The sequence below is a fragment of the Panthera tigris genome, chromosome B3, assembly GCF_018350195.1.
Source record: "Panthera tigris isolate Pti1 chromosome B3, P.tigris_Pti1_mat1.1, whole genome shotgun sequence".
In the NCBI taxonomy this organism is placed as follows: domain Eukaryota; kingdom Metazoa; phylum Chordata; class Mammalia; order Carnivora; family Felidae; genus Panthera; species Panthera tigris.
Genome location: NC_056665.1, coordinates 114,450,233 through 114,474,795, shown reverse-complemented (window position 1 = coordinate 114,474,795; position 24,563 = coordinate 114,450,233). Strand labels below are relative to the sequence as shown.

At 51.5% G+C, this 24,563-nt stretch overlaps 1 protein-coding gene across 1 annotated transcript in view; it reads right to left on the bottom strand.

The window, feature by feature from the left end:
* The window catches only part of GALNT16 (polypeptide N-acetylgalactosaminyltransferase 16), a 93,070-nt gene that overhangs the window by 19,781 nt on the left and 48,726 nt on the right, over nt 1–24,563 (bottom strand). The window contains exons 3-10 of the mRNA XM_042989986.1: nt 13,149–13,306; nt 9,077–9,175; nt 8,085–8,152; nt 7,304–7,369; nt 5,094–5,215; nt 2,749–2,836; nt 910–994; nt 509–612 (exon numbers count right to left, since the gene is read on the bottom strand). Coding sequence (XP_042845920.1) covers nt 509–612; nt 910–994; nt 2,749–2,836; nt 5,094–5,215; nt 7,304–7,369; nt 8,085–8,152; nt 9,077–9,175; nt 13,149–13,306 — 790 coding nt within the window. The remainder of the gene's footprint in view (nt 1–508; nt 613–909; nt 995–2,748; nt 2,837–5,093; nt 5,216–7,303; nt 7,370–8,084; nt 8,153–9,076; nt 9,176–13,148; nt 13,307–24,563) is intronic.

Sequence of the window (24,563 nt, the reverse complement as noted above, 5' to 3'; positions counted from 1 at the left end):
TTTTAACTCATCTCTCATTTAGTATTCATACTGGCCTCTTGAGGAAACAGACTTAGGGAGGCTTTAACTTGTCCAGGGCCAAACAGCTCTCAGGTAGTAGGGCCAGTATTTGTACCCAGGCCATCTGACCCCATTACTTACATTTGACCACCAAAGTCCACTCTGCCCCCGCCCGGCTCTTCTGGAAGAGAAGCTGCCGTATGTTTAAGCTGCAGTCCAGGCTACAAGTCTGTATGTTCTTTCACACACGTCTAGCCATGCGGCCACAGTCTCCCCCTGACCACCTAAATCTCTCTGGCTGCTAGCTGTGTGGCTCTGGACAAATTACTTAACCTCTCTCTCAGTTTCTTTATCAGTGAAATGGAGATAAAATAGTACTTACCTCAGATTGTTGTGAGGTGGTGAGGATGAAACACATTAATACATGTTTAGAACAGGGCCTTGGGCATAGAAAGTGCTCGAGCGGGTTATCTATTGTTATTATTGCTATTGTTATTTTCCAACTTACCAAAATTCTCTCCCCCCCAGATGTCCATCTGGGCATCATACTTTCCCAAATGGTTAAACCAGGACTTGTCGATCACGAAGATTCCCCCAGCTATGACGGGCGTCCTAGGAGCAAGGAGAGGAGAGAGGCAATGCATGAGCTGGAGAAGCTGGGAGCCCTTCTAGATGGTTCCAGAACCCCGGGCCATTTGCCCCGCAATCACCTGCTTGCAGAGTCACAGGGGCAGGATATCTGGCCAGCTCCCTGGCCTCTGTCCTCTCTGTCCCTGGGACCCGGAACCGAGTCAGCACTTAGGTCGTGCACCCACAGGAGCACCAGCAACTAAACGGCCCCCCAGCAGCCTCCCAGGCCCTCAACCCAGGGAAGGATGGGGTCTCTGCAGAGCCCAAAGCTGCACTGACCTTATGGGCTTGGTGGGGTCGGTCCTGGCAATCTTCTGCTCAAGAGGGATCTGCTCCCACTTGAAATGCAGGCTCCAGTCAAATCCTAAGGGACAGAGCAGAGTGAGGACAGAGCTCTGGGCAGAGCCCGCTGGCGGTGGCTGCTCCCTCGCTTTGCCAGCCCTTGGTGTCTCCCTTGATCAGAGCCCAGCTCATAGAGGGCCTTGGGCAATTCATGCAGTCGTTCCTTCACTCAGAATGAGACAGGCCCCTGTCCTCATTGAGTTTCAATCTACTAGGAAAGACAGAGACTACAAAGATAAATTAATAAAAGCATGATCTGCTAGTCGAAGGGGAAAGTGCTAAAAAGAAAAGTAAAAAAAAAAAAAAAAAAAAAAAGAAAGAAAGGTATCCATGCTATTCTAGTAAGGGTAGTCAGGAAAGACTCCCTAATGTCACATTTGACCTGAACGAAGGACTGATTCATGGAGATATCTGGGGAAAGGGAATTCTAGCTGGGGGAACAGCAAATGCAAAGGCCCCGAGGTGGTTTTCCTAAAGGAGAAATGCCTGGCTCCCTTCAGACTTCCACTCAACTCCCAAGATCTAAGGAACTGCTGTATCCATTTTTTGGAACTCTGGGCCCCAAATAGGAAAACCACTCTGCCCACTAGCTCCTAGCAACAGATTGTCTAGTGCAGCTTGTCCGATAGAACTTTCTGCAATGATGGTCATGTTCTGTATCTGCACTGTTTAATATGGTAAGCAGTCGCCACACGTGGTTACCGAGCTCTGGAAATGTGGCTAGTGCAACTTAGGAAGTAAATTTGAATTTTACCTAATTTTAATTAATTTAAGTTTAGGTAGCCAAATATGGCTATTCTATTGAACAGCACCGCTCTGAAGTCTAGACCAGAGCTGTCCAAAGGAAATAAGATGCAAGCCAGAAATGCAAGCCACATACATAATTGAAATTTTTCTAGTAGCCATATTCAAAAGTAAGAACATATGAAATTGATTTGCATAATATATTTAGTGCGATATATCCAATGTTTTCATTTCAAGATGTAATCAATACACAAAATCACTGAGGAGATACTAAAACAATTTTTTTCATGTTTATTTATTTTTGAGAGAGACAGACAGACGGACAGACAGACGGCAAGCAGAGGAGGGGCAGAGAAGGAGGGAGACAGAATCCGAAGCAGGCTCCAGGCTCCAAGCTGTCAGCACAGAGCCCGATGTGGGGCTCGAACCCATGAACCGCGAGATAATGACCTGGGCCGGCGTTGGATCAGTCATTTAATGGGCTGAGCCACCCAGGCGCCCCGTGAGGAGATGTTTTACATTCTTTCGTACTAAGACTTTGAAACTTGGTGCGTATTTTACACTTACAGCACATCTCAATTCAAACTGGCCACATTTGAAGAGCTCAATAGCCAAATGGAGCTAATAGCTACCGTATCAGACAGCCTGTGTCCACACCACCTCCAGCTATACGTATTAGAAGTCATGCAAGGTTGAGGACTCCCCTCCCACCCCCCAAGACACTGTCGTAATCATGCCTTCTGCCAGGACCTGTGGCCATGGTCCCGGGGCTGGCAGCATTGGGGAAGGATGTGTCAGTGTTTGCAGGGAGAGAAAGACAAAAGACTAGCTTGGAGCTATCACTGACTGTGCCAGAGGGCTTTGTCCCCAACCTCGGGGCTCTACACTATCCCTTTCCATGTTCTGGAGGTAAGGGGGTGGAGTGAGACGCTCCTGCACACCAGGAGGAAGAGCACCAAACCCAGGGCTTTAGGTTGCCCTCACCTGCCTCTTTCAAGCCTGCGGCCCCTCCCCCCAGGAGGCCAGACCCACCTCCTCGAAGATCCGCAGACGCAGCGAGGTAGGCAAAATTGTCCAGACTGATGACATCAATGATGGGGCTCACCACGCGGGTGTGGTCCTAGGCGAGGAACGAGAGATGGCGTGAGGCCAGGGACTCCTCGAAGAAAGGCCCAGCCGCCTGCTCTTCAAGGCGTGGGGCACCCAGCCCTTCCTGCAGGACATGTCAGGGTCCTGGAAGCCTGTCCTGCAGCACCACATCCAGGCTCCCGGAAGGTCCACCTGGGTTCCCTGGGCACAGTGCTCTCCCAGCCTCTTCTCACACCAGGTTGAGCCCTGCTGGGATCTCACCTCCTCAATGAAGCCCTGTCTGCTGCAGGCTGGGGATTTCTTCCTCTGTTGAGCTGTTCTCACAATTACAGTCCACACAATTCCTGGGGCACTGAGCCACTGACGTGGCTCTTCTGTTGCTGGTTTGAACTGTGGTTCTATTAACTGTCATCCACCTTTGTACACGTCTGCGTTGAGTCTTCCCAATAGGACCACCAGCAGCTTCAGGGCAGGGACTCTGCGGTCCTTGTGCAACAGGGTGTCACTCTCTTATGACACATCCACTTCAAGGAACCCTTCATCCCCCAAGACACAAATCCACCTCCATTGGTGGGTAATGTTAATTTTATCCAAGTTTTTTTTTTTGGGGGGGGGATAATGGTGTTGGTGGATCATGTCATATACCCTGTGCAAAATTATCAACTGCCATCAGCCTTCTCTTCTCTCTCTCTCCGTGGAGGGACACAGAACAGAGTCTCTTCTCTCCACGCATTCTGCGCGGACCCTCAAAATCCTCTTGTCCGCAACTTGGAACCCAGCTCTGCCCCTCAGTTCACATCCCATCTCAGGACCACAAGAGCCTGGGAGACGGCGGAGCATGGGAGACCACTCATGGTTTCTCACAGAGCCCTGCGGGGGCCTCGCCATCTCCTTTTTAAAGACCTTTTTGTCCTGAGATCTAATTCCCATTTTTATAACAATTTTATTAGCCATAATTGACATGTGATAAAATTCACCATTTTAAAGTATACAATTTGGTGGCTTATAATATATTCACAACATTGTGCACCCATCGCCCCTAATTCCAGAACATTTTCATCACCCCGACAAGAGCCCCTGTACCTGTTAACGGTCACTTCCCAACCGCCTCTCCCTGCTCTGACAACCGCTAATCTCCTTTCTATTTCTGTGGCTTTGTTTCATTCTAGACACTTCGTATCAGTGGAATCGTATAATATGTGGCCTTTTGTGACCTGCTTCGCTCACTTAGGGAAATGTTTTTATCCTTATTGTGGCATGTATCAGGACTTCATTCTTTTTTATGGCTAATATCCTATTGTATGGCTGCCTCACATTTGTTTGCCCATTCATCAGTTGGCAGACTTTGGGCTGTTTCCACAGTTTGGCTACTCTGAATAATACTGCTCTGAACACTCCTGTACAAGTTTTTGTGTGGAGTATGTTTTCATTTCTCTTGGGTATACACCCAGCAGCTGCAAGGGTCACGTGGTAACTCCATGTTTAAACTTTTGAGGAACTGCCAGACTGTTTTCCAAAGTGGCTGCACCATTCTACGTCCTCACCAGCAATGAGTGAAAAGGCTCCTACTTCTCCACATCCTCGTCAGCACTTGTTACTGTCCATCCTTTGGTTACAGCCATCCTGTACGTATCAAGTAGTATCTGACTGGGGTTTTGACTTGCATTTCCCTCAAGGCTTAATGTTAAGCATCTTTTCTTTTCTTTTTTCTTTTCTTTTCTTTTTAGCATCTTTTCATGTGCTTGTTGGCCATTTGTATCTGCCTTGAAGAAATGTCCATTCAAATCTTTTGCCCATTTTTAAGTTGGGTGGTCTTTTTATGGTTGATCTGTAATCACCTCATCCTATCCTCCATTTCTCCTACCCTTGCCCTTCTAGCATAAAACTGGCATGTAGTAAGGGCTCCCTGCCCTCATCTCTCCTTGAGGACACCATCCCCCTCTCCTTCCTTCTCAGGCTTCCCAGCCTTGACCTGAAAATACCCCCTGCCCCAGCACAGGACCCACCTCCCCCAGGAGGAAAACAACACCATTAGGAATAAGAGCTTTATAGCTCACCCAAGCTCTCATCCAAATGAATTCTCACAACAACCTCGTGAGACAAATATTACAATTACCCCCATTTTCGGAGGAGAAAGCTCCATAACATGGAGTCACTCCAGAGGGGGCAGACCCTTTAGGCCCCTACTCTGCCTGTCCAACTTCAAAGACTATTCACACGCCCTCATGCCAAGAACATGGCGGGCACATCCCAAGGGACAGAGATCCTGTAGGGACAGACAGACTCACCTCCTTTACCCGTTGCAGCATAGGCTGTAGCCACTCGGTATTCACTTCACAGTGGCTGTCCAGAAAGGTGAGGACAGCAGCTGTGGCCACATCTGCCCCACGGACTCGGGACCGGATCAGCCCTGCAATGGGAATGGACAGGGATTGGTAACTGGGACTGGGCCGATTTGCTTTCCCCCCGTCCCTCAAAAGTCTCAGGGCTCTGCACCCTTCAGGGGTCAAGGCTTCCTCTGAGTTACTGTGATTGAGGTTTACTTTGTATTTGTTTATTTCCTTCCTCACTCTCCTTTCTCTCATCTACCTGTCAACCATCGCTACTCAAGGTCATTCTCTGAGCACCCTCGATGTCTCAGACACTGTTCGGGACTCTGGGAACACACTGATACAGTCAGTTCAGTAAATGCCAAGTGCAATGAAGTGCGTTTGAGTATCCAAAGAAAAACCAGAAACCAAAACCCTTTCCCCACCTAACCCCGGGGACCTCAGGGCAGTCCCCTTCAGTTGCACCATCATGTGTGACATGGCTAGAATCTTCTAGACTAAGACAGGCTGGAGTTGGTATGGCAGCCCCTTCATTCACCTTAAGCATGTTATTTAACCTCCCTGAGCCTTGGTTGTCTTATCTAGAAGTTTCAGAGAGATTGATCCCTGCCCGTCTGGAAGAGTGCTTGGTGCCTGGGATGCCTACACATGCTAGATTCTGCTCTGCTTCTATCCCGCCCCCGACAGTCTTGCCAATGGTTCACCAACTGTCAGAGAGTGGCCTTGCTTCTGGCAGCTCCCTGGCCAGGGCTGGGGACTGACCTGGTCAGGAGAGAAAGGGCCCGGCTGGTCCTGCCGACAGAGCAGCCACTGGTGCCCTGTGAGCTGTGAAGACGGAAGGGCCTTGCTCTAAGAGCTCCGATTGGAGGGGTTTCCCTGGCCACACCTCTGCCCTGTACTCTGCCCCTGTCCATCTGATTATCCATAATATGTGCAAATATCCATCTGTCCCTTCCTTCCATCCCACAGGAAGCTAGAAAGCGCTTCATCAAAAGTTGACACCTGTGTTGGGCAAATCCCTCAGGAAACAATATATTCCTAGGCCTAAAGGTACCTACAGCCCTGTGCTTGCTAGAAGTCTCTCTCTGGCCTCTTCCACGCCAGTTAGAAGGTCTCCTTAGTCTCACAGTTCTTTCTTAATCACACCTCTCACCTCTCTCTCTAACCTTTAGTGGCTCCCTCCTACCTGCCTTATCAAGTCCAAATGCCTTTCTCTGGCTTCCAAGGTCCTCTGCCATCTATCCTCACCCCACCACTTCCCCTGCTGACCAGGCCCAGATTCTCCCTGGCAGGGAGGAGGTAAGGGAGGTTAAGAGTGGGGTCCCTCCTCCAGGTTGGAATTCTGGCTCCTCTACCCATTACCCTGGGCGCATTCCTAAACCTCCTTAAGCCCCATTTTCTTATGTGCTGTTATGTGGAGTGAACGTGAGAACGCAAGCAGGCAATGTGGTTGTCTGCTACGGGGAGGACTCAGGAAAAGGGCTGTTAGTATCCCATGTGTACCTGTGCCAGACCAATGTCAGTGCCTGCAGTGTCCTCGAGCCTGGACGGACTCCCCTGCCCGTTCCGGCTCCCCTGTCTCACAACGTCCTCACCCAGTCAAGGCCCACTCCCCAGTCCCTCCCCTGTCCTGCGGTCTCCATTCTACCCCCACATAATCATGGCCAGCCTGTCCCTGCGGTAGATTCGGACTCCTTGGCCTTACAATAAGCTCTCCAAGGGCAGGGACCACATTTTATACTTCAGAAGAAGTATAAAGTGCCTCCTAGAGTGCCATGTACAATCCTGTGCTGTGGACGATGCTCCAAAACTCTTCTTGATTGGAAATGAGGTTACATCTGCTTGATAGTGCCCTTTGATTTTCTCAAAGCATTTCCACATGGCCTATCCCATTTAATCCTTACAGTAGCCATGCAAGGCAGAAAGGGTACAATTATTGACTCCATTTCTCAGAAGAGACAACCGAGGCAGCCAGAAGTAGAGCAACTCGCCTACAGTCATGCCGTGGCTGTGGAAAGAAGCGTCTTTCCACAGACCTTGCTCCTGGCCACCCGGAATGCGGCAGGCGCGTGCTGGCTTACCGTGACATTGCTCCAAAAGGGAGTGGGGAGGGGCGGAGGTCTAGGCCAAAACAGGTCTGCGGTGACACCTCGGGTTCAAGAACTTACCTTCCCGCCGATCGTTGCGTAGGCACTTGACCTTGGGGATCCTGGTCAGGAGCAGACAGTCTTCAGCTGAAGGTGAGAAGAAGGAAGCAAGCTCATTCAGACAGGGGCATCAGGCCCTAACGGGTTCGGTAGCCCCTGGAACTGCCCAGAAGGTGTCCCATGGCGAGCCCAGGGAAGGGGCTGGGGTTGGGGAGGTACGCAGGAGCACGGTCATCTCTAATGGCCAAAGGATTGCCCTGTGCCCCACTCCCAGGCCAGACGGAGGAATGCCTGTACTAATGGGATTGCCCCCAGGGGGCGCCAGAGAGCACTAGTAGGGCGCGAGGCCAACACCAGCATAGCCACACTGAAGGGACAATCCTCAGCATATGGATGTTGTAATAACAAAGGAGGCTACTGGTGTTGTTTCAGTTGTTAAAAAGGTCATCTCTGGGGTGTCCCATCCAAAAACACCACCACTCTGGGATGCCTGGCTGGCTCAGTTGGAAGAGCGTGGACTCTTCCTCTCGGGGTGGTGAGTTTGAGCCCCACTTTGGGTGTAGAGATGACTTAAATAAATAAATAAATAAATAAATGAATACAGAACAAAACAAAACACCACTCTTTCCCCTCCTTTGGCACCTGGGAGCAGAGTCAGGGAGGGCACCCATAAAAGACTGAAGATCTGGTCGGGGGCAGAGGTCTGCCTGTGAGGTCCAGAATGACCTCCGGAGAGTTGGCCTCCACATTCTGGGGGAAGGAGGGTTTGGAGGGATGCGAAAAACAGAAAGTGGAAACTTACGATCTGAGCTGAAGTCATCCACTAAAATGATCTCCTGGATCAGGCCGGCTGGAGTTCGGTTCAGGACACTAGAAGGATGGGGACAGAGGATCCTGGATTCAGGGGCCACCTTCCATTTACCTCTCTTTGCCACAGAGCTCCCCCACCACCCAGCTCAAGGGCCAGCACACTGGCCACCGGCAGCTGCTTGCAAACCTCCTGGGCCCTGAGCAGCGGCTGAGGAACAATGTGTTCTCCGGGCTTTTCCGGAGACCCGGCCGCCCCTGCACCTGCGGGGACCTGTGCCGGACAGGTGATGGTAACTGCTCCAGTGTAGACAGGACCTGTAGCTGCCCTGGCTGCTTAGGCTTAACAAGCCCTGCCCGGGGGCAATACACAGCTGGACCCCAAACCGCCTGCCTAGAAGGCTAACGAGTCTCCTGGCCCGATGGGTTAGCAGGGGTGTTCCCAGGGAAGCCCTTTCCCGCTTTCCTTCCCACCGTCCTTCTTCCTCCACTCCCTGGTAAAAGAAACCCATGCTTCCTTAATCCCTGGAATACCACTGGGCATTCCTTTCCACATCCTGTTCTCATTAAAGAAATGGGGTAAGTAGGAGTTGTACTGGACCACAGGACCAAGTTTAGGAGGACAGAGGGGCACCTCCCTCTGAATCGTTGACACCACCTACTGGCCTGCCACCCATCCACCTGAGGCTTCATGTCCATTCCTGCCTCCCTCGGCCCCTGACCCTAGAATTTTTGCCCTTGTCCTGGGGACCTGACATTATGTTTGTGCATCCCAATATCAGTTGGATTTCCGGGGTCTCCCAGCCCCAGCCTCTCAGAAGGAGTGGACTCCCCCTCCCAGTGGCCGCGGTCTTCATGCTGCCTGGCCCAGCACCTTGTCCCAGTGTGCCCCCCTGCCCCCGTGCCCCCCTGCCAGGGGCTTGGCAGCACTCCCTGAGGCCTCGGGGAGCAGCACTACTGAGATGAGGGTCCCAAGGGGTGGCTTACCTCTTCACTGTGCGCAGGAGGGTGGAGCGGGCCTCATTGTGGAAGGTGATGATGACGCTGGTGGCTGGCAGGTCGGCGGAGTAGGCCACAGAGGGACAACTGAGAATGGAGCACAGAGGTCAGAAGGCACTGTGAGAGCCTCCTCAGGGCAGGCTTGAGGCTTCTCTCTGTCCAGCCTGCTGCCCCCTGGAATACCACTGCGGGATCGGGAAGGCCAGCCAAAACCAGGGTGCGAGCCTGCCCCTCCACGGTGTGCCCCTCCGTGCCCACACAGCCCACCCTGGAGCCACAGGTTGGGGCACCTTCCCAGGCCCAGTCACCTTTGCCAAAGACCTAGGAGTGAAGCGTTTAGGAGGGCTCTGGCCCACCATGTGCAGGTACCGTTCCAGGCCCCAGCCTGGGGCCAGCAGACAGAACTCCCCGCCCGATAGAGACAGAGACATGGGGGACAGGAGGCAACAGCCTCTGTTTTGTGCCTGGAACCTGTCGCTTCTTTCTCCTGGCTCATGACATTTGTAGGATCTGGAGAGGAATCACCCCCATTCTGCCCGCATGTGACTCCCGCTACTTACTGCCCAATACTGACAGCAGGCCGGTGACACCCGGCAGGGGAGCAGCCTCCCTCCTCCCAAGCCCTGGACCTCTGGAGCAAACAGAAGTCTCTGAGAAGACACCATAAGCAGCTCCTGCCACACTGCTCCCTCCCCGCACAGCTCTGGGCTCGCCTTCTCCCACATTTTTAGGCATTGGCTTCCCCCTCCTCAGGAAAAGGAATTAAAACAATCCATTCCTGCCAGCCTTCATCCCTGTTGCTACTGCGAATGCTTTTCTTCGTGTTCCTGGGGCCGGTGGGAAGGCAGTTGGTTTTCATGGCAATCTTCTTCTTTATTACAATTGCTCTCTGACTATTTCGGCAGTGACTGTTTTTTTATTCCAGCATTCATTCCACTGACAGCAGCTTATAGTCGAATTCCCAGGCCCATTTCCTGCCCTGCCGGAGCGGACTGGGTCAGGCAGGCAGGAGTTCCACCAGCCTGGGACCCCCCTGGGAGGAATCCTGTGAGGCTTTAAAATAATTCTCCTTCAGAAGCAATGCGGGGAGTAAGAGGGGTGGAGGGGTAGGGAGACTCACCCCTGCCCCCCTGAGAAGCCAGACTTTCCAAGTGCATCCTCCCAGAGGCATGTGGATTTGGGGTTGGGGGTGGGCTTGGCCTGCTGAGCTGGGGAGTGTTGGAAGAAGTAGCCACCTCCGGGGTGCCCAGCTCAGCCCCCCCCGGCACTGACCTCTAGGGGGCCAGGTCTCTCACTGTGAACCCTAACTATCCTGTGCCCAGGAAGCAGAGACCCTGGATAGTGATGCCCATTCTTCACCTGAAAGTGGCGAACCTCCCCATACCCCATCTGGGGGGGTGAACTTGACCCCCTCCCCACCCGCCCCCTCCAACCCTCTCCACTCTGCATTTCTCTGGGATTTATAACTATGAGGATGGGGATTAATCTGGCTCCCAGGAGCCAAGAGCCTCTGAAGAGGTTTGTTCCATGCCTACGTTTTGAGTTTGGGGCTGGTGGGGTTTTCTTTGTGATGCTAGTAGGTCTGCCCTGCCTGGTCTCTCTGCTCCCCTTGAGGGAGATCCAGGCTGGGCTAAGAACTAGCCTGACAGGGGGCGCCTGGGTGGCACAGTCGGTTAAGCGTCCGACTTCGGCTCAGGTCACGATCTCGCGGTCCGTGAGTTCGAGCCCCGCGTCGGGCTCTGTGCTGACTGCTCAGAGCCTGGAGCCTGTTTCAGATTCTGTGTCTCCCTCTCTCTCTGACCCTCCCCCATTCATGCTCTGTCTCTCTCTGTCTCAAAAATAAATAAACGTTAAAAAAAAAAAAAAAAAAAAAAAAAAAAAAAGAACTAGCCTGACAGTTTGGAGTCCAGCAGGAGCTGCAGTCTGGAGGGCCAGGAGAAGAGCGTGGCTCACCCCAGTGCACGAAAGCCAGCACCTTGGCTGCTCCCCCTACACACGCGTGCACTCATATGCACACACACCCAATCTACCTTGGGCTTCTGGGAGGGCGGGCAGCAGCCCTGGGGCAGGAGGGGAGGCTGACCTCACCAACCCACCCCTGCCTTGGATTTGAAGAGTCTCATTTTAAAACATGCGTCGTCCCAAGAGGAACTCCTCCTTTAAGTTCTTCAGTGAACACCTGAGAAGGTGGGGGTTGGGGGCTTGGTGGGAGGGAGGACAGAGGTGATCCAGGCTAACCCTGGGTCAGTTCAGAGATTCGGGTCTGCAGAACCTCTAGGCCTTGGGGTCTAGGTTGGCCATGGCCAGGGCTGCCAAGGAAGGTCTCCAAGTGGAGCCGTGTGGACATGGCCTCGTAGACCCCACAGTGCAGGTAGACTCTTGGCACCAGGACCAAGAAAGAGCTTCTGAGACCTGAGCTGGCCCCTGGACCTGGGTGGGGGTCTCCCCAAGTAGCAGGATTATTGTCCTATTTGGCAGCGTGAGTTTCTGGAGGCTGGCAGCACTGGGATTCCAGGACAGCGAGGACAGTTTGGGCCCCGCCCCCCAACTCAACATCCATCTCGCTCTGACAGGCTGTAAGCCCACTGGATTTCAGGCGCCTCTCCATGACCGACAAGGAAGGTGCTAGAAGCCTGTCCCCTTCTGCACCCTTACTTCATACACCTTTTGTGCTGTGGAGCAGCCGCTTCAGAAGGAAAAGCAACGTTGGCCCGTGTCATCCTCACCTACCCTCAAATCAGGACCAGCCTGGCCCTAGGTACACAGCTAGGTCCAGCCCAGCCCATGATGGTCACTCAAAACGGCAGGCCCGTGAGTGGTCAGCTCCAACAGGCCCTTGCTGACCTGTCTGCACAGAGTACAGAGGAAGCCCCCAAACCAGCCTGGGTCGGCAAGGAGCCTTGCCCGGAGGAGAGGACACTGAGGGGTGTTGTGAAGGTGCGGGTGGTGGGGGCGGGGGTTCCGGTGGAGGAAACAGCCTGTGTGCATAGACAGGGAGAGGGGCAGGAGGGTATCAGACTGCAGGAGCATTAAGTGCTGGGGGAAAGGAGCAGAGGCTGGGGGTCAGCAGGGGTGGCTTGCACTTCGGGCGGAGGGGCTCAGACTGTTCCCATAGGTGAGGGCGGGAAGAGGGCGCTGGAGGTGGTGACTATAATCTAGACAGGACACGTCAAGGACCTGAACCAAGGAGCGGGGCTTGATGACTTCCCCAAGGTCGGTCACTCACACAGGGTGGAATCAGAGCGAGATTCATCATGGAAGGCGTCCTTGGTCTGCTCTGGGGCCTCTCCCACCTACCATACTGACAGAACCAAGAGCAAGGCTGGGAAGCTTTTCTGGGAAATGCTTCCACTGCTGTGGAAGCCGGGGCAGCAGGGCGGGCAGAGGAGGAGGGAAGGGATGTCGATGGGGCAGTGCACAGAACTGCACTGTTTGCACAGTGTGGGCACGGTTGGTGGCACCTCTCCACCTCAGGCACCACCAGCAGGCTCGGCCACCCCCTCAGTCCTCCCTGCGGCCCCCAGGCAGGTCCCTCTCACTGGGACGCTGGACTGAGGTGCTGAAGGGCTTCCCCGGCCCCAGCTGAGTTTTCTTGGCCTTCTCAGGCCCTCAGGAGGTCAGTGAAACAGAAGAGTCAGGGAAACAACTGAGGGTGAGGGTTTGAGTGTCTCAGTAACTAGACTGGGTTTCTGAGTCTCCTGAGTGTCTGAGGGAATCTTTCACATTCCTTTTTTTTTTTTTAATTTTTTTAAATGTGTATTTATTTTTGCGAGAGAGACACACAGAGTGTGAGCGGGGGAGGGGGAGAGAGAGAGGGAGACACAGAATCTGAAGCAGGCTCCAGGCCCTGAGCTGTCAGCACAGAGCCTGATGTGGGGCTTGAACTCATGAGCCATGAGATCATGACCTGAGCTGAGGTGGGGCACTTAACCGACTGAGCCACCCAGGCACCCAAAATCTTTCTCATTTCTTAAATCCACGTGACCAAAAGGAAGCAAGCTAAGTGGTGTTGGCCCTTCCCTCCACGTTTCTTTCTCCATTGGCACAATGGAGGCCATACCTGTAATGGCGGGTGTCCCGGATGGGCCGGTCGGGGCTCAGTTTGTCACTTTCTAGCTGGTTGAAGGCATGCTGCCTGTAAGGGTCCTCTCCAGCCTTCAGCTGTTTGGCTGCCAGGTACACCTTCTCATCAAAGCCTCTGGAGGGTGTTCCTGTCACCTGAGACAAAGGTCAGCATCAGAGAGGTCCCGGGCAGGAGTAAAAAGCAGCCACTGTGTGCAAAGTACTTACTAGTAGGCAGGAGCTAACTGCCTTATTTGTGCCTTATCCCAACTCTGTGAGCAGGAGATCGTTATTTCCCCCATTGTACAGATAAGGAAACTGAGGCTCAAGAAGTTAAAAAATAGTACCCTCATGTGTACAGGGAGCATACGGGAACTCTCTGTACTTTTTCTCAATTTTGTGTACCTACAACTGCTCTAGGAAGAAAAAGAAATCTATTTTTTTTTTTCCTAAACCCAAGGTCAGTGTTAGTAAGTCACAGGTTCTGGATTCAAACTGGTTGTTCTGACCCTGAAGGTCATTCTCTTGACCAGTGCTCTTTGCGGGATTTGGAGAAGGCGACTCCCAAGATGAGGGGTCCTGAGGGGACCACCAAACAAGCTGGAGGTTGTCAAGCAGCCTGTGGCCTCCTATGGATGAACTTGGGCCTGACACCGGCTCGGCATGTAGGAAGTGCCTAATCGGTGAAACGCCCAGAGCTCGGACAAGCTGCTGCACAGAGAACTACCTGTGAGGACCATCAGGCCCCTCCAGGCTCGTGCCAGAGCTGCTAGAAGGCAAACGCAGACAATGATGCATATTCTCAGGGACTTGTGCGGTGCTGCTGGAGTAGCCCTGTGTCAGAGCTGCTGGCTCACAGGTGCTAAGAGCTGGGGAGTGATGGATGACAGATGCCATGGCCCAGCCTCTCTCCTCTTAGCCACACCCCACTCTGTGGTCCCAAAGTCCCCCCACGAAAGACCTGGGGGAAGGACACATCTGAGATGAATGGATAGATAGATGGATACTGACATCTCATTATTTGAACCAAGCTGCTGGCCGGATGTTTCCCAGCGTGTTTTGAAATATCACCAACCGTGAGGCATCCCAACTACAACCCTTCTGCCTGACCGGCAGCCTGGGCGGGAGCTGTGGGCCCCCAGAGGCAGCAGGAAGGTGGGTGAGGATCGCCCATACATAGACCCTCTGCATGAGGACCCCGTCACAGGTCTAGCTCTAGAGGGATGGTCCCTGGAAGGCAGCCGGACCTGGGGAAGAGGAGAGCGAGGTGTTGGGTGATTCTGGAGCACATCCACAGTGGCCCGGGGCCTCCGTGTCCCCCTGGGAGCCTAGCCCCCAGCCTCATGACACAGGAGTGCAGAAGGCTCCAGGAGTATCTCCATCAAAGCTGCCGCCCTGTAGGGTTCCAGCCTCCAGCTGCATCCTGTCCTGGGAGCCAGTCCCTGAGCCCCCTAAGGGCAGAGCCAGTGAGGGAGGTTTCCTCGCGTCCACTGGGCCCAGCCCCACGCTACGCACACATGCTCAGGATGGTGACCACAGCTGCGCCACTGCTGTATTTGGAGTTGGCGCCATGCCAGGGACTGGACAGATGTGGCCCAGCCCCCCTGGACTAGAAATCCATTTCAGGAAAGACGGAAGGAGGGAGGGAGAGGGCAGGGGAGACTGTTCTGACTTGAGTCTTGGATTGCTAGAAGGATGTCCAACTTTGAGAGTGAACACAAGAGGTCCTCTGGGTCCTTCCCACCTGGGAGAAGGTGGGGTGCTAACTCTGCCTCCCCCCCACCCTCCCCCCGCATCCCTCCCAGCACAGGTCAGAGAAATGGAAAGCAGCCTCCAGTTGATGGCTGAGGCAAAATAAAAGAAGAAGTGCAGAAAGCTCCCGAAGGGAGAGGATGCCGCTTTATTATCCTGCAAGTCAACTGTGGGAAATAACCGTGTTTATTTATTTAGGACTTCTGGCCACTCTGCGGGCTCAGGAAACCTCTGAGCCCTCATCCCACACTCACCCATCGCCCAATAAACATTGATTAAGAGTGCCCCATCTACCAGGCACTGGGACACCCCTCTGCAAGTTCCAAGGCCCATCTGATCATTCATTCATTTAAGAACGTTTGACTTCACTCACTCCTTCATCCAGCCACCCATTCATTCAGCAGAGCGCCACTGAGCACTCCCGTGTGCCAGAAGGAAGAGGTGCTTCCCCCATCCCCAGCCAGCTGCCTTCCTGCCTTAAAGGGCTTAGTCCCTTCAGGGCCTCAAAACTAAGCTAGACCCCCTCAAAGATGTCCAGAAATGCCTGCTGCTGCCTCAGCAGATCCATAGCCTCTGCTCCTCCAACTGTCCTCCATGGTTAGACCCTTCACTTGTGAGCCACCTTGTGAAGACGGGTGCCGTGGAAACACAGTTCCTGCTCCCTCCCAGAGGTCTTAGCTTTGCTTTCACGTTGACCTAGCATCTCTGGGGTTGGGAGCTGAAACATTAGTTGGCCCTGAGTCAGCCGAAGTGGAGGAGACACTGAGGAAGGGTAGGATGTGACCTCTGCGGGGCTTTAATTTCCTCTATCCAGCGCCTCCCTGGCCTTACCCGGCAGGCACCACCCAGAACTCTTCTACCTGGTATCTAACCCCCCGTTTACACGCCCACACCCACAGCTCATTTCCTGTGGCCCTGTTCTTTGATCTTGAGACTTGCAGACCTTTGAATGTCCCATGGGTACCTCTAACCCAACACCTCAAAACAAATTCCTCACTGATCACCAAAGCTGCTGCTTCTCCTGCGTTGCCTTTTGCAGAGGGGGGCAGGGCGAAACCCCTGGTCCTCCAGGCAACACATCCAGGGGTCATCCCCGATGTGCCCCTCCCCTTGATGCTCCACAGCCTGACTGAGACCCCTGCCCTGCGCATCCACAGTGGTGTCCTATGGGCGTACCGCTAGTGCTAAGTCAACAAATATTTCCTGAAAGTCTAGTACGTGCAGACACTGTGGAAGAGGCTGGGAAGATAGAAATCAACAAAAAGCAGTATGGACCCCAGAAAAGAAATCTAGGAGTCCAGATCACCCCTCCTTGCTCCCCACTCCATGCCAGACATGGCCATGAAGAGATATCCCCACCCTCAATCAGATCACGGGTAGCTGGAGAATGGGCCAAGGAACTTCATCCCATCCCAAGCCTAGCTGGAACAGTCCAGAGATGGCGCATGCATCACGGATTGGTGACCAGTGAATGCTATTCCCCTTCTCCCCTCTTCTAAAGGGGAAGTGTGTAGCTGTTCTCCTGTTTTCCCACCCACACTGCTTACTAAGCACGTTGGCGAGGGGTAAATGCATCCTTTGGCTCTAGGCTTCAGGACTATGAGGAGCTATATCTGGATCAGCCCGAGAGACCCAAGATCCTGGGCTTGGAGCCAGTTGGAGCCTCTGGATGGGAGGCGTACTGCTGCCCTTTCTGGAGGGGACGAAGGCACTTGGAGCTCTTTGTGCAATTCCTGCATCACGTGACACTGATGTCCGTGCTTTCCTTCTCTTTCCTTTCCACTAGATGGTGAGCTCCCCACCTTTGGGCTCCCAGCACCTCGCACGTGGTAGGCACTGAGCGGATGTCTGCTGAATAAAGGAACGAATGAATGAGCAAAGGAATGAATACCTAAATATTGTCCCTGTCTCAAGTATAATCAACAGGGGAGAAAAACACAGAAAACAAATGGGATTCCTTGACGCATCCTGTGACCTCCAGTGGCTTTCGCTCTCCCCCCAGGCAGTGGCCCAGGACGCTGTGTGAGTGGGGGCCCAGTTAACACCGGACTCGGGTTCTGCCGTTGCTTCCTCCCGGGCTCTGTTCTGGTCACACTAGCCTCATGTTCTTTGAGCCTTCCCCTCAGCCCCTCCGTTCCTTCTGGAAGGCTCTTCCAGGTCTCTGCATGGCTCCCTCCTTGACCCTTCTGCAGGGCTCTGCTCAAACTTTGCTTCTCCGGTGAGCCTTCCCCAACCACTACCGGTAACACTATGACCTCAGCGCCACGCTCACACCCCCTAACCTCCCTCCTTGTTCTATATTTCCTTATGGCACTTAGTGTCATCTGGTGCTCTACGTGTGTATTCTGTTTATTTTATCTTCTTGAAGGCTTCTCCCCACGAGAATAGAAGCTTCACAAGGGCAGGGGCCATCTGTTTTGTTTAGTGCTGGACCCCAAAGCCCAGAACAGTGCCTGTGTGAAGGTAGGCTTCAAGATCAATGGCTAATGAACGCATGAGCAATGAGCTGTCATGACCTCACTCGTCCCCCTTCCCCCTCCCACACACATGTACTTGGCTAACACATTACTTGGAGCTGAGATGGACCAAAGTGGGTGGCAGGGTAGTTTCTGCTTGCCTTGGGGATCTCCTTCCCACTCCTATCTCCTGGCTGAGCTGTTAATCACTGTCCTCCTGCCCCACCAACACCTCAATCTCCACCACGGGGATGGGCACAAGGCCCAGGCGAGTGCACTCCCGGACACAGGGATGGATGAAGGAATCGTCACTCGACTCAATCTGGGCCAATCAGAATCCATCCTGGAACTTTTTTTTTTAAGTTTATTTATTTATTTAGAGAGAAAAAAAATGTACACACACACACACACACACACATGCAAGTGCAGGGGAGGGGGAGAGAGAGAGAGAGAGAGAGAATCCCCAGCAGGTTCTGCGCTGTCAGCACAGAGATGCATGCAGGGCTCCATCTCACCAACCGTGAGATCGTGACCTAAGCTGAAATCAAGAGTCAGAGTCTTAACTGACTGGCCACCCAGGTGCCCCCATTCTGAGAACTTTCTGTAAGATGAGCCCTTATGGTGCCTGGTTGGGTGGTCCAGTTGATTGGGTGTCCGACTTTTGATTTGGGCTCAGGTCATGGTCTTTCATGGGATCGAGCCCCACGCTGGGCTCTGCACTGGCAGCATGGAGCCTGCTTGGGATTCTTTTTCTCCCTCTTTCTCTGCCCCTCCCTTGCTTGCACGTGTGCATGTGTGCTCTCTTTCTCTCAAATAAATAAACATTAAAATACATACATACATACATACATACATGCATTCATACAATAGGCAGGTTTAAAACAAAAAGATGAGCTCTTTTCGTCATCACTGCTAAGCTTGGGAGGCAAAGTCTTCTTGCCTACCACATGAAGAAATTTTGTCTGGAGAAGGAAGCCAAGAAGAAACAATCAGAGCCAAGAGACAGAAAGAAAGCTCTATAGTGATGTTGTTTGGGGTTCCTAGGACTAGTCATATCTGATTCAAATTCACCTTGGGTTTGGGGTTTTTTTTTTGGTATCTGTCTATATCTATCTGCCTATCTACCTTCCTACCTACCTACCTACCTGTCTATCTACTACCTATCTGTCCCTTTGTGTGTGTGTGTGTGTGTGTGTGTGTTTGTGTGTGTGTGTGTTTGTGTGTGTGTGTGTGTGCTTAAACTAGTTTGAGTTGACTGTCCTTCTCTAATAACCAAAAATCCAGAGATGTCAGTCCCTCAGTCATTTCGATGGATAGAAAACCATTCTCCAAAAGTAAGAAACAAATCAAAAACCAAAACCAAAAAACGAGCCACCAATGGCAATGACACAGTTTGGTGGCAGCCATCCATTCCAAGACATCAGGCTGGTCCCTGGAATCTGGCCGAGTGACTTGAGCCCAGAGTCAGGAGGGGTAAGCCCAGCCTTCCCCAGCAGGCAGGGCTGTGGTCAGGCTTTGGGGTAGGGGGTGGGCGTTCCATCTGGACAATAACTTAAGAGCCCCCTGGAGTTGCCCGGGTGAGGAAGGAGGGTTGGGAGATGGTGAGTGACAGCCTCCTGGGCCTCCCACAGCCCTCCAGCCTCCTCCAACAGCTCTTGGCTGACGTTTAGACGGTGGCCTCCTCCCCAGTCTGTCCTTTTGGGAAGTGCCCAACCCAGCACTTCCACGTCCTACAAGGTCAACCACATCTGAAATTGTTTAAGCTGAAATAATGAGTCTGCTCTATAAAATGGGAAGAATGATTTCTCATTTTGGAGAGTTTTATTTTCAGTCCATCACTTCAATTAAACTTTGAATCCTGCCTGACCTGCTTCAGGTTTTTTTCCAGCTAGATTTGCTTACTTCTTCTTGACTGCTAAATTTAGGAAACAAACAGCAAAGGGGGAGGTTGAAAATAAGAAAGGAAAATATTTTCCACATCATTTTTAGCAAAAAACAGTTCAACCCCCAATCCCCAGGCCTTGTAAACTTTCTTTTAAAGCACACATGTACCCCTAGATTGAAGATTTGAACAACTCAAACTCCTTTTAAATAACTGCTGTCTAATTTCCTTTTACTGCCAGTAAAACAGGTACCTGCTGGGCTTGCCTTTCACTAAATTTCAGGGAAACTGCAAATAAAAAGCCTCTGGTTCTATATTATGGATGGCTCCTGACTTTTTGTCTGAGTCTGCTCTAAACCCAAAACACCTGGCGAACAAACTGTGCTCCCAACCACTCCCCACTCCCCTGGGAACAAAATCTCATCTGATGCTGTGTCCTAAGTTGAAAGACTGCCATTCATCAGGAGGGCTGGGAAACCAAACACATGATTCACCAGCTCTGAGTGCAAGGTGTCAGGCTCCCAAATGAAAAGGCGGGTCCCACAGGGCCTCCCTCCCGGCAAACCCAAGCCGCTGGGTTCTGGGGAAGCAGCCAACCCCCGCTTGGCCCTATCCAACCAGACAAGATGCTGGGGTGGCACAGGGCCGGGGACCTCAGCCTGGGCACAGGGAAACTCGCCTAGGGTGTTCAGGGTCCCTCAGGGGCCTGCTCCAGACACGTCCCCATTTCCGTTTTCACATGACCTCGAAGGCAGTTACATAAGGGTTACCAGCCTGGCCTTGGAAATCTGAGGGCTCTGGGCTAGGATGCCAGTGTTGACTGCTGTCTGGCCTTGGGAAGTCACTTCCTGAGCCTGCTTCTTCACCTGGAAAATGGGGATTATGGTGAGAATTAAAGGAGATGATGTAGATAATGTGCTTAGCACAGTGTCTGGCACATACATTGTAATTATTCATTATTATTAGCTCACCTGCCTTTTTACCAGTCGTTGTCAATCTTGGCTGCACATTAGAATCAGAAGAATCAGAAGATTTAAAAAGTCCCGATGCCCAGGCCCTACCCGAGACCAATTAAATCAGACACTCTGGAGGTGGGAGCCTGGCATCAGGAGTTCTTAAAGCTCTCCAGGTGTTCCAAGGTGCTAGCAAGGCTCAGACGTCGCTTTATATCGAGGCAGGACGGAACCAGCGCTAGTCATGGGCTGGTGAAATCACAGGACGGAGGACTAGGAGGGACTTGGAGGTCATCCCCCCTGACCCTCTTTCCAAGGAGCCTCGTCATGGGTCTGGGTTTTGGCCTCCATTTGTACTGTTTCATCATCAGCAGAGCCAACTGGAACTCAGCTGGAACCTTCACTGTTACTATAGAAACCACCACCTTGAAACACATGCCCACATGCCCTGGAGGCTCTAGTTCAATTGCATGCCAAGGAGCACAGGGTAAGGGCCGCCTGGGAAGCCCACCTTGGGCTTCCACTTAGATTTCCCGTCACAACCTGACTTTTCCAAGGGCGCTGATGACCGCGCAGTTTGACGGCACCCGCGGTCTCACCAAGAAAGAAGGGGAGTGCATTCCCCAGATGGTCTCTGTTCAGGTTCAGGGAGATTCCAGGTCCAACCAAGCTCCCTGGGTCCCCTTTCCCACTCTCTGCTTGGCCCAGAGGTCATCTAGGGATGGAGGGACTCTGAGGGTGGGCAATGCTAGGGACGCGTGGTGGGATAGCTCTGTTCCCAGCTGCTTACCCGTTTACTTGGCTTGAGTAGAGCATTCCTGGGTCTGTGAAGGGTCCCAGAACCCTGCCTTACTGTCCCCAGCCACCCCCCCCCCCAAGTCTGTTGCAGCTGCTGCAGAGTGAGGAACAATTAGGTCTCCGCTGCAGTAATGAGCTGATACCAACAGCTCTCTGAGGGCCTACTATGAGCTGGATGCTATACTAGGTGCTTATTTCCAGCTTCAAGTCGTCCTGCCGAGTGGGTGCTCCTCTGATCCTGATTTTACAGAAGTGGAAACCGAGGCCCAGAGAGATAAAATAACACGCCAGCGTCACACAGCTGCTGAGCGGCTGGGCTGGGACTGGAACTGAGGCTGTCTGGCTGCGGAGCCTAAGCACAAAGCTTTCTCTGTGTGTCTTCAGACTACTCCCGGGCGCAGATGTGCTTGGCGGCCCCTTCCAGTACTGAGTCCCTCAGCTCCCAAACAAGCTGGCCTCTGGTGCCCGGAACACAACCAGGCCCTGACAAGTGCAGGCTGGAGGCTGCCTCCCCGCTGGGCTCAGGGTTCAGAGCATCAGCTCATGGCTCAGATGGGGACTTGCCCAGTGCTGTCATCTGTTGGCCTGACACAGGCATGGAAACACTTCTCTGCTTTGGCTAGAAAGGACATGGAAAAAATGAAAAGTGTAAGAGTTTGTATTACTCAGACCAAAACAGCACATAACTAAATTTCCTTGGGTCAGTCCTGGCCCTCCTCAGTCTTTCCGGCCAGGCACGTCCTCAAGGCCCCAGTGAACTTCAGCAGCTGTCACAGCAAAGGGGGACAAAGCCGATTCCTGTTCAGGTTCTTGTCTGCTTGACCATACCAAGCCCCCAAACGACACAGCTCTGCGACTGAGAAAGGAAGGGAGCAGAACGAATGGCCAAGACAGGGCCACCTCAGGGCTCCCCGGGCCCCCACAAACACACTCCTGGCCAACATACGGTGCAGATCACACAAGTGTAATGTGTCAGTGTTTGTGAGCTACCATTGCACTTCTGGTGTTTCATATTCAGAAACCATTGAACTTGAACCTGTCAGATATTAACTAGAAAAATAAAAGCAATAATGGGCCATATAATACACAGAACACATCCAGTACGACTATTTCAAGAGGGTCAACGGCCTCCTGCCTCACCCACTGAGGCTCAAAGCGAGGCCAGGTTCAAGTCCAACCCATTAGAACTCAGCAAGGCCCTGATCATGGGCTGGTGCCTCAGTTTACAACACTTTTTGGAACAAAAAACCAAATTAGAGTAGTGAGCTGGCACAGTACATTATTGACACTGTAGATCAAGTTTAGAGGTACATTACCTGTGCTTCATATATACTCTAATTAATAGAATTAAATAACTAGGTTATACCCACCAGTAGGAGAGAGCATTATAAAGGCAGACTTTTATTTATTTTTTTATATTTTAGTTTGTTGACCTACAGTGCATAATTGGTTTCAGAAGTAGAATTCGGTGACTCATCATTTGCACACAACACCCAGTGCTCAGCACAACAAGTGCCGTCTTTCATACCCTTCCTCCATCTAGCCCATCCCCCACCCACCTCCCTCCATCAACCCTCAGTTTATTCTCTATCATTAAGAGTCTCTTGTGGTTTGTTTCCCTGTCTTCTCTCCACCCCCCTCTTCCTATATGTTCATCTGTTTTGTTTCTTAAATTCCACCTATGATGAAATCGTATGATATTCGTCTTTCTCTGACTGACTTATTTTGCTTAGCATAGTACACTCTAGCTCCGTCCAAGTGGTTGCAAATGGCAAGATTTCATTCTTTCTGATGGCTGAGTAATATTCCATGTATTCTACATCTTCTTTACACATTTCGTCAGTCAGTGAGTATTTGGGCCGTCTCCGTAGCTTGGCTATTGTTGGTAGTGCTGCTATAAACATGCGGGTGCTTTTTTCCCTTCCGATCTGCATTTTTGTATCCTTTGGGTAAATACCTAATAGCGTAATTGCTGGATGGTAAGGTAGTTCTACACAAAGGCGGACTTTAAAAATCAAATTAAGCAAAAAGAAAAAGGAGGGGAAGGGGAACTGGGACAAAAAGCACGTGTGACTTTCTTTAAGGGGCACTCCATTGCTGGGGCAAGTACATGTCTCCACAGCAGCACCGTGCGCCTAGATGGGCACCTCCCCCACAGCCCAGCATTCTACCCAGGTGCAATATACAACGTGGCCAAAAAATCTGGAAATGGGGATAATCCTAAAATTTTTTAATGGACAGAGTTCTTTTGATTAGTTCTGCTAGGATATGCTAAAGCTGCAGCTCTGATTTCAAGCAGAAATCAGAGACACAAATAATCTGATCGTGGCTGAGATCAATAGAAATGTAGTGTTATGCACCTCATTCGTTGCAGTTTCGCACAGTGCACCAAACCATACGTTGTTAATGAGCTACAACACAATGACCATGTCATGCATTGTAACGTAATCTAAATAAACCACTTAGAATATATGTCCGTCCATGTTTTTCCTTGACGGCCACCCTGTGGTTAAACAGAACCTTAAAGGGAAGATGTGGCTCATTCTTGAAAAAGGCTCAGTAATACAGAGGTATAACTCCTCCCTGACTTAATCTATAAATTCAGTGAAATCCCGTGTGTTGGCAGCTGGGGGGGGGGGGGGGGGGGAGGTGGGGGAGGGGAGGAAGATTCAACCAGAAGAATTTAAACATGAGTGATCAGGAAAAATCTAAAGAAAAGAAAAATGAAGATAGGGAAATAGGCCTACCAGATATTAAGACATATGAAAGACTGCAGACTTTATATAGCAAGATACTATTGGTATAAAGCCAAACAAATCAATAAAAGAAAACAGAGAGGTTAAAAATAGAACCAAGTACATATGGAAGGTTGGCACAAGATACAGTTGCATTTCCAATGGGAGGGAGAAGGGAGAGATATGCTATTCTGTGAATGATGTTAGGAAAAGTGACCAGACGATATGGAAACAAATAAAACTGAGTTCATTTCTTAAACCAAAATAAATTCTAGGCGGCTCAAAATTTAAATTTAAATCTTTTTTTTTTTAAGTTTATTTATCTATTTTGAGAGAGACAGAGACAGTGTGAGTGGGGGAGGGGCAGAGAATCCCAAGCAGGCTCTGCACTGTCAGCTCAGAGATGGACACGGGGCTCGAAATCACAAAATGGTGAGATCACGACCTGAGCTGAAACCAAGAGTCGGACGCTTAACCAACTGACCCACCCAGGAGTCCTAAAATTTAAATTTAAAAAGGAAATTAAAAAGTATGCAGAAAAAGTTAGTTACTTTTTGTTCCCATTGTTCTTGTTTTTTGCAATCTTGGATATAAAATCCAAATGTCACCAAAAAAGACCAAAAACTACATAAAGACTTAGGATTCTTATAAGTCTAAAAATACCCCAAAGTCAAGATACAAACATCGTGCTGGGGAAAAAATATTAGCCAAATATAGGCCAAACAAGTAACTAATTCCTTCAAAACGCTGGGCGCCTGGGCGGCTCAGTTGGTTAAGTGTCTGACTCTTGATTTCGGCTCAGGTCATGATCTCATGGCTTTGTGCGTTCGAGCCGCA